This window comes from Lactuca sativa, chromosome 3 (assembly GCF_002870075.4).
Source record: "Lactuca sativa cultivar Salinas chromosome 3, Lsat_Salinas_v11, whole genome shotgun sequence".
Classification (NCBI taxonomy): domain Eukaryota; kingdom Viridiplantae; phylum Streptophyta; class Magnoliopsida; order Asterales; family Asteraceae; genus Lactuca; species Lactuca sativa.
In genome coordinates this window covers 102,927,404-102,936,476 of record NC_056625.2, presented here as the reverse complement: position 1 = coordinate 102,936,476, position 9,073 = coordinate 102,927,404, and the positions used below count along the sequence as shown (strand labels likewise).

The 9,073-nt window shown below is 39.0% G+C and overlaps 1 protein-coding gene across 1 annotated transcript; it reads right to left on the bottom strand.

The window, feature by feature from the left end:
* Positions 1 to 1,786: 1,786 nt before the first annotated feature.
* Positions 1,787 to 2,407, bottom strand: LOC111915411 (pollen-specific leucine-rich repeat extensin-like protein 2). Its single transcript, XM_023911070.1, has one exon. The coding sequence runs from the start codon at positions 2,405 to 2,407 to the stop codon at positions 1,787 to 1,789; it is 621 nt and encodes a 206-aa protein (XP_023766838.1).
* Positions 2,408 to 9,073: the final 6,666 nt, after the last annotated feature.

Here is a 9,073-nt window from a genome sequence, read left to right as displayed (position 1 = left end):
TCGGAATTTGCCTTGCACCGATGAATGATATTGATGATGTGTTCTAGGCAGTAAGTAGAGAACAAATGTTTGTCAACCAGAGCAAACAAGAATCTTTCTCCTTTGGACCTTGTAAACATCACTGTGAGGTGAGCAGAATCAATTTGACCAAGAGTCATTTTGTTGACATCTCCTGGCTTTACAATAGGCTTCACCGTTGGTTTCTTGCTCATGACATTCGCCACTTCTTGATCCATCTTCGCAACTTCATGGATATAAGAGGCCAACATTCTTTTCAAATGTCCTAAGATTGATTCATACTCTGTCACATTAGTGAGCAAAATATTGAAGAGCAGAATCCAATCATGAGGATTCAAGTTAGGAAGATCTGCCAGGGATATAATAGAAACTGAGTTACTTGAACCTCAGTTTATCCTGAAAGAGACATTAACAAACTTCCCTACAGAAGATGGTTTCAGCACCTTGACCGTAGTAATTTTCTGAGCACTCCAGGTCAGGTACTGAGGCTGACTAAACTCGAGATAAAAATCAATAAGTTCACGGTCGACCTAAGGATAGGGTGTAGGAACTTCAACTGTCAGCTCAAAACAATGAAAAACGAATGCCTTTCGAGTAATAGGCATGTCGAACTGCGAATCCATTGTATTCTCACAGACAAAAGAGGCTATAGGCTCTAGCCAGTAGGTTCTTGGAAACTCTATTGCCTCCCTGATGAGTGTTTCTCTTGTCCAAGAAGGGAACAACATCTTTTTGCAACTTAATGCATCATCCTCTTCTTTCTTTTTCTTTTCTTTTTCCTCGGCTTCCTTAGCAGTTCGAAGAGTTTCATCTATCTCCTCATCCCTTTTCTTTCGGTTCAGGATCTCATAAATAGTTTCTTGATCTTCGTCATCTTCATCATGACTTTTCTTGTCTTTGATACCAGAACCCGAAGCTACATTATCCTTCGTTTCGGTTTTGACCTTCGGTTTAATTGAAATACGTTGTGTCTTTTCTTCTCTCCCTTGTTGCGGAGGAACAATCCTCTCTGAAACACCCTTCATTTCTCGTAAGAGTTCAAGTGAGGGAAGAAGTTTTGAGGTCAAATGATTGCGAATTGTAAGCGTTAAAATAGGATCATGAGCCTGAAGAACGTTATGTAGCTGGGAAAGAACATCCCCAGCACAGCTTCGAAAAATAGCTCGTTCTATTTTTAACAAAGAAATCTCGTGTTCGGCCTTGGCAATTACTGCTTGCGGCACTTTATTTATTGCAGTTTGTTGAGCAAGCTCATCTTTGAGTTTTCTTTCCATGATAAGATCAACAGTGAGGTTTTCGAACCGAGAGTCAATAGAAGACAAGAAGGTCTTGTTGTTATCAGAGATGTCAGAACTGATAGTCTCAAACTTGGTCTGCTCGACTTGAAGAGATTGAGAAAGCGAGTCGATGGACTCTGTGATCTTGGCAGCATTTGAATCAGCATGACCCTTGAAAGAGTCAAGAAAAACGATGGAGTCATGGATGAGATCTTCAATATTAGATGTGGGTCGTTTACATAGAGAAGTAGAATCATCCATAGCAACAGTACATTTGTCGATGGATTCTGTATATTGGTTTTGTGTAGTATCCATGAATGCATTGAGAACAACATCATTATACTTCGTTGTCGAATCGAGCAGTAAATCAAGCTTTTCGTGAATACTATCGATTTGTTGTTTGGTTGCTGGAGCAAATTCATCTTCCTCACTCGGGATTCGGTAGGGACTATAGTAAGTAGAATCAACATCAAAGTCAGATCCTCCAAGAACTAGATTAGAATCACTAGAAGGAGTTGTGGAAAGGGCTCGGTTGTGACTTTAGGAGGTTCTTCAGTCTTCGCCCCCACATCAGATGTGTTGATGTTGACAGAAGAATCTATGGTAGAAGTGATGATAAGTGTAGTGGTGAAGGTTGCGTTGGAGAAAATAGGAGGTGGTAATGGGGCAGTGGTGACGGGAGTAGAACTGACAGGCGGTGGTGAAGCAATAGTAGAAACATGTGGTGATGAAGATGGGGATGGAGGAGCAATAGTAACCTGAACTGTTGTCTTGGGTGGAGATAGAGGGGGTGTTGGAACATAATTATCAACAATATCCACCGGAGTTGGAGGATGAGGAGGTATATTACCCCAAGGTGAACCTTCATGTTGCTCTTCGTCATCGTCACCTGCAGACTGCTCATCCTTCAGTTCTGAATGTGAAGGTGAAGGAGTGAGTTTTCTGCGAGCCATTTTCTTGACTTTCTTTGGAGTAGAGGAATCACCCTTGTCAGTTTTCCTTTTCTTTGACTTAGTGGGTTTGGAAGAGGGCTCTTCGGTTGCTTCTTGCTTAACAACAGCTTTCTTCCCTCGTTTAGCAGGTTTGTCCACCTTATCTAATGCAGCTTGCATCTATGGAGTTAATTGTCGTGGACTCTTTGGAGGAAGCAATTTGTAATCAAAAGTGATTTTACTTTCCTGAGAGACAGAACGGTACATAGTTTATGGAATAGAGCCTTTGTGCAAAAACTTGGTTGGATCAGCCATAATGATCTTTTTTGTATGAAAGGAGGAAATAGAGGAGAGCAGAGAGTCCTTCATGACTAGAACATTGAGGGAGGTTATTTCCCTTTGAGCAACGATGGTCTAAAAACGACCTCAGGAAATTTCAGAATGCTTGGTCGAGGAGGACAGACTATGTACCAGTTGAGACCAGATCAATGACCCATAGTCTAGGTTGATTCCATTGTAGATATCGTACAGGATCGTCATGAAGCCTTTGTTTGGTCCATCAGATCCACCAACACGCTCAGCTAACCCCTTATGAAGAAGGGTGAGCAACCCATTCCACTGCGGAGGTAAGCAAGACTTCTTAAACTTAGTGAAGGTGGTAAGGACCTTAGTGTATCCCATCTCATAGAACATCGAGAACAATTGAGTTGTGGTGATGAAGTCCGGGGAGATGACTGAGGCGTCTTCTGCAAGCCCTAGAAGAAAGTAAAATCGTGCTTTTGAAATAGAAGCTTTGCGAGAATGATTCTGAAAGTAGATGTGCTCTTTGATTTTGTCGTAATATGTTGTGGAGTATACTTGAGAGAGGAATGACATGGGAACGGATTCCACTTTAGTTAGAGCGATTACGAGAGGGGAATACTTGAGACATTCTACTACTTGAAGCATGTAATGATCATACAAGAATGGAGTCATCTGAATGATCATATTCTGGTTGGGCTTGAACAAAAGTAGGGATGACGATGAAGTTTGATCCTGAATAAATGAAGAATCGGCCATTGTTGATCTTTGTGAAGAAGATGAACAATGGTTAAAAAAATGCCGGTGTGTATGAGATAAGTGGAGTGTGGTCAAAGTTACAGGAATGCGAGAACTCCTTTATATACGATTGCCATGAGAGAGAAAGAATTTGCCACAATGTTGAAACGATCTCGGAAAAGGCGCCTGTAAAAGCGGGATTTGACAGCTTGGTTCTCCCCAGATACACGTTATACGACGATGGTTTGGGAGCCGTTTCAACTTCACGCGCCTATTTTTGAACTTATCCAAAGACACATTGTAACGTCGTATCTATTAAACTTCTTCGATCCAGTACTCATTCAGGATACAGAATACCTTATTACTTCCATGTGTCTGTTTATTTTTTGAAGCCGAAAGTGAAAACCACTCACAATTGTCACAAACTAGAGCTTTGGAAAATCAGAAAGATTTTTGTGCATAAGTCTGCCAACAGATAAGAAATAAAGCAAATAAGTGTATGGGATGTGAGTGATGTCAAATATGACATAAAGCTGAGGATCCCGAGCACGATCTCTTCCTTCAAATTCAAGAGAGACTTGAAGTGCTTGTGTGGTTTCCTGTGAGAATATGATCAAATGTTTGTTAAGAAACATTGAAAGGCTTCTTTTTAATCATAGGCTTTATAGTGTGGCTAAGCTTCAACCGAACCTCGATGCTTAACATAAGACCAAACGTTGGAAGAAGTACTTGTGAGACCAATGTGGTCTGTTGAACAAGTAGGTCGGATAGGTCGGAAGTAACATAATTTAGAACAGAAATCTCAAAAACAAAAACTAAACTGGATCTTTTGGGAAGAAATGTCTTCGTGTTAGACAATTTCATAAAGATCACGCAAGAAAATAAAATGATACTTCTTTAGGTAACAAGCTAAAGCTTGAATATTAAAATTCACCATCAATTCTATAAAGGTGTTGGATTTTGGGTTTCACTTAACACATGGTGTACGCATCCAAGATCATAAACACAAAGTTTGTGTAACCATAAACCTCAGTGGTTATGTCTGAGAGTCTCAAGGGTTACTTTTATGAAATGATATGTGATGGAGAAATTTTTAGATGAGGGGTGTTGAAAGAACTAAAAGTACCTTTGATATATAAGAGTGACAAAGAAGAACTCTCCTTACTCATTTAAGAAGAGAAAGGTAGCTCAGGACTGAAGTGAATTTAGCAGCCTGATTGGGAAGAACCGATAGGTAGAGTTAGTTCATGAAGGCTTCACTCATAGTCATTAAGGCTTCAGTCTACATGCAGCATCATGCTTCTAGGGATGCTTAACTAGTTCAAGATAAGAAAATCATACATGCCTTACCCCAAATTTTGTAGCTATGAAATGCATGACACCTAGAGAATGGACATATAGAAGCAAACCATACACACAAACAAAATAAACAAAAGAAAAAAAAAACTCTTTTAAAAAAAATAATAAAAAAAATATTTTTGGATTTTTGATTTTTCTAAAAAAAATTGAAACAGAAAAAAAAAACAAATAAGAAAGTCTTAAAAATAAAGCAGAGAAAATAAATAAGAAAAAGATTACGAAGTATACAGCCGAAAACAGACTTTAAAGAAATGAAGTGAAATAAGCCGAGCGGTCGGTTCATTTCTGTTCCTTAAAATTCCGTAGCCAAAATAGAATGAGCGATCGGTTCATTTCGGTTTCCAAAAATTTTGGAGCATAAATAGAACGAGCATTCGGTTAATTTCGGTTCCCGAAAAATCTGGAACTGAAATAGACCGACCGTTCGCTCTATTTCGCTTAACTTAATTTTTAGAAAGAGGTTTGAGGATTCGATACTGATTCTGCTTCCATCATTCCCAAACCTTGTAAAATTTTGTTGAAGCTTGCTTCAGGTAAGGCTTTAGTGAATATGTCAGCAAGTTGATCTGAGGATCGAACAAAATGAACTTCTACGTTTCCCTCTTCAACATGGTCCTTGATGAAATGATATCGTAGTGCAATGTGCTTGGTCTTTGAGTGTTTCACTGGATTGTGACATATTCTTATTGCACTTTCAGAGTCACCATATAGAGGTATCTTCTTCATACTTAGTCCATAGTCTCTTAATTGGCTTTGTATCCAGATCACTTATGAAAGAGACACACAAGTTTGCTTTCTGGACTACCAGCTAACCAGTTTTCCATCAAGAAATTAGACCGCATCCACCCAGATCAACATCAAAAAAGGCTTGCACAAAGAAACCTGATTTTGCTGGATACCAGAGACCGAGTGACGAGGTTCGCTTCAAATAGCGAAAAATATTTTTCACTGCCACCATGTGAGGTTCTCTTGGATTAGCTTGAAACCGGACACAATAACAGACAAAGAACATAATATCTGGTCTACTAGCAGTTAGATACATGAGAGATTCAATCATTAGACGATATAGAGTTATGTCGACTGCAGGATTTTCCAGAGATGATGTTAACTTGGTGCCAAACGCCATAGGAACCTTCACCTTCGAGTCACCCTTCATTCCAAAATTTTCCAATAGATTCTTCATGTAGGCCTCTTGGTTAATAAGAATGCCTTCTGGTCCCTGTCTTAAATTTAATCCAAGAAAAAAGTTAATGGGACCCATTGCACTCATTTCAAATTTAGTCTCCATCAACTTCCAGAATTCAACTGTTAAGCATGGATTCGTGGAGCCGAAGATGATGTCATCGACATAAATTTGAACAATCATAAGATGCCCGCCTTCTTTCTTGCGAAAGAAGGTTGGGTCAACCGAACCTTGCTTAAACTTAGACATTTTTAGAAAGCGAGTTAAAGTTTCATACCAGGCCCTCGGTGCTTGCTTCAAACCATATACAGCTTTATCCAGCACATAACAATGATCAAAGAATTTCTCATTTACAAACCCAAGTGGTTGCTCAACATACACCGTTTCTTCTAGTTCTCCATTCAAGAAAGCACATTTTACATCCATTTGGAAAAATTTTAAAGTTTTTATGAGCATCATATGCTAGAAAAATTCTAACTGATTCCAACCTTGCTACAAGAGCCAAGGTTTCCTAATAATCAATCCCTTCCTCTTGGCAGTATCCTATCACCACCAACCGAGCCTTGTTGCGAATGACATTCCCCTCTTTATCCAATTTATTCCTGAAGACCCATTTTAAGCCTAACACTGAAGCATCCTTTAGAGTGGGAATCAACCTCCAAACTTGATTACGTTCAAACTCATGGAGTTCATCTTGCATAGCTTGTACTCAATCAGCGTGATCAAATACAACATTGACCGTCTTTGGTTCAAGTTTGGATATAAACAAGTTAAACATACATAATTCAACCTTAGAGAATAATGCAGTTTGTTTCGCTTTCAATTGAGAATGTGTTAGAACTTTCTAAGATGAATCACCAATTATTTGTGCTTTTGGATGGTCCTTAGTCCATTTATTTAGAGGAGGGAAATTAGGATCATAAGCTGGATTCAACTCTGCGTTTACTTCTTCTTCAAGTTCTGATTGATCATCTTCATCAGTTGTATGTTCTTTCTCCCCCTCAACTGGTGAATTGTAACCATTGTCAGATGCAGGGATTTCATCCTCTGTGGGAGTAGGATTCTCCCCCTCAAATGGACTATCATTGGGTTGTGTTGGAGTTGGATGCTCCCCCTCGAAAGACATATTGGTTATCTTTAGTGCCGATGAACTCTCCCCTTTGAACATTCAGCTGTTGTTTGGAGAGTTAGTTGAGGGTTGACCACCTGTCGGTTTAGGAGATTTATTTTCCATTTCTTTTTCAGCTTCATCTATGATCTTTTTCAGATTGTCAATTTTGTTGTCTGCTGCTTTCGCCTCTGAGTGTGCAGCTTTCTCTGGTTCATCAAATAACCTTATGTACTCTTCAAATAGGTTTGAAATAGGAACATATACTTTTCCTAATTTAGGGAATATTTCCCCCAAGGCACTTTCCCTTCTTTGAACTTTCTTCATATAATTATCATCAAAGGTTACATAGTATGTTTCTTGTATTCATTTAGAAAGTTTGATCAAAACTCTATATGCCTTTGAAGAGAGTGAATAGCCAAGAAAAATTCCCTCATCAGCTTTGACGTCGAACTTGTTTAAGTTTTCATTTGAATTAAAGATGAAACACCTTGAACCAAACACATGAAAAAATTTGACGTTGGGCTTTTGATTGTTCAGAATCTCATATGGAGTGATTGAGAATCGTTTGTTGAGCAAGGATTGGTTCTGAGTATAGCATGCGATTGCAACTGCATCAGCCCAGAAGTATAGTGGAAGAGAAGCGAAGCTTAGCATGGTTCAGGCAGCCTCACACAAAGAAATGTTTCATCTTTCGACAATCCCATTCTGTTGTGGTGTATAAGGGGTCGAAAAATTGTGAGAAATTCCTTTTCAGCTAGAAAATCCTCGAAATCTTTATTCTTGAACTCAAGCCCATTATCGCTTCTGATGTTCCTTACCAGCTTTCGTAGCTGTACTTCTACTTGCTTGATGAACGTCTTCAACTTGGGAGTAGCGTCTGATTTCTGTTTAAGAAAGAAAACCCTAGTGAAGCGTGAAAAATCATCTACTATGACAAGAATGAACTTACTACCACCGAAGCTTTCGATAGCCGAAGGTCCACATAAGTCAATGTGCAGAAGTTCAAGAGCTTGAACAATCTTTGTATTGATTCTTGTAGGATGGCTTTTTCTGCTTTGTTTGACCATTTCACACGCTGCACACAGATGTTCCTTATCAAATTTGAGAAGATGAAGGTCTCGAACGTGATCACCAAGCACCAACTTATTAATGTCTTTGAAGTTCAGGTGCGATAGATGTCGATGCCACAACCAACTTTCATCAGTGTTCACCTTTGATAGCAGGCATATTGCTGGTTCTCCATGAATTGGATTGAGATTTAAAGGATACATCTCTCCCTTGTGTTCATACTTTAACAAAACCTTCTTGGATTGCTTCTCAATAATTTCTGATACTTCATCATCAAATAAAACCTTCAAACCTGTTCCCACAACTAACTATGATACACAGATGAGATTATCTTGCAACCCTTTTACATAAGCTACTTTTCGAATCGATAAATCTCCATTGGTTATCATTCCATATCCTTTGATTATGCCATAAGAGTTATTACCATACTTCACGCATTCACCATCTTTTAGGAACCGAAATTCCCTTAGCTCTTCCTTCCTTCCCGTCATGTGACGTGAGCAGCCACTGTCTATATACCATTTGTCATCGAACTGCTCGTCACTGATAACCTGCAAATTCAAGCTGATTTAGGAACCCAAAGTTTCTTGGGCCTTGGTGAGTCTTTTAAAGAAAAAGGAATTGCAGTAGGAATATAAACCAAGTAGGTTCTTTTAATTAGAGTGGTTTGATCTTTTCTTTTGATGGTATACACCTTGATTTTGTTTTTGTCATGTATAAATTTTGGTGTATTAGATGGTGTATTGTTAGATGGTTTTGAAACTTTCTTTTGAATCCCAGGGTTAGCTAACTTTTTCTTATTATTGAACTTAGAGTTTGAGTTAAGATTTCCCTTCCCTTTGATGTCCTTCACTGGTGTTGGTTTACTATGGGAGTAGGAAGGACCAAAACTTGACTTGGGACCAAAACTAGACATTCCGTTGTTGGTCTTGACGTTGGGACCGAAACTAGACGTTCCGTTGTTGGTCTTGACGTTGGGACTGGAACTAGACGTTCGGTTCTTAGCGCTAGTTTTGTATCTGAATGTAGATGTTTGGTTTTGAGCTTTGGAATAGTAGGAGCTTGGACTAAAATTTTCTTTTTCTTT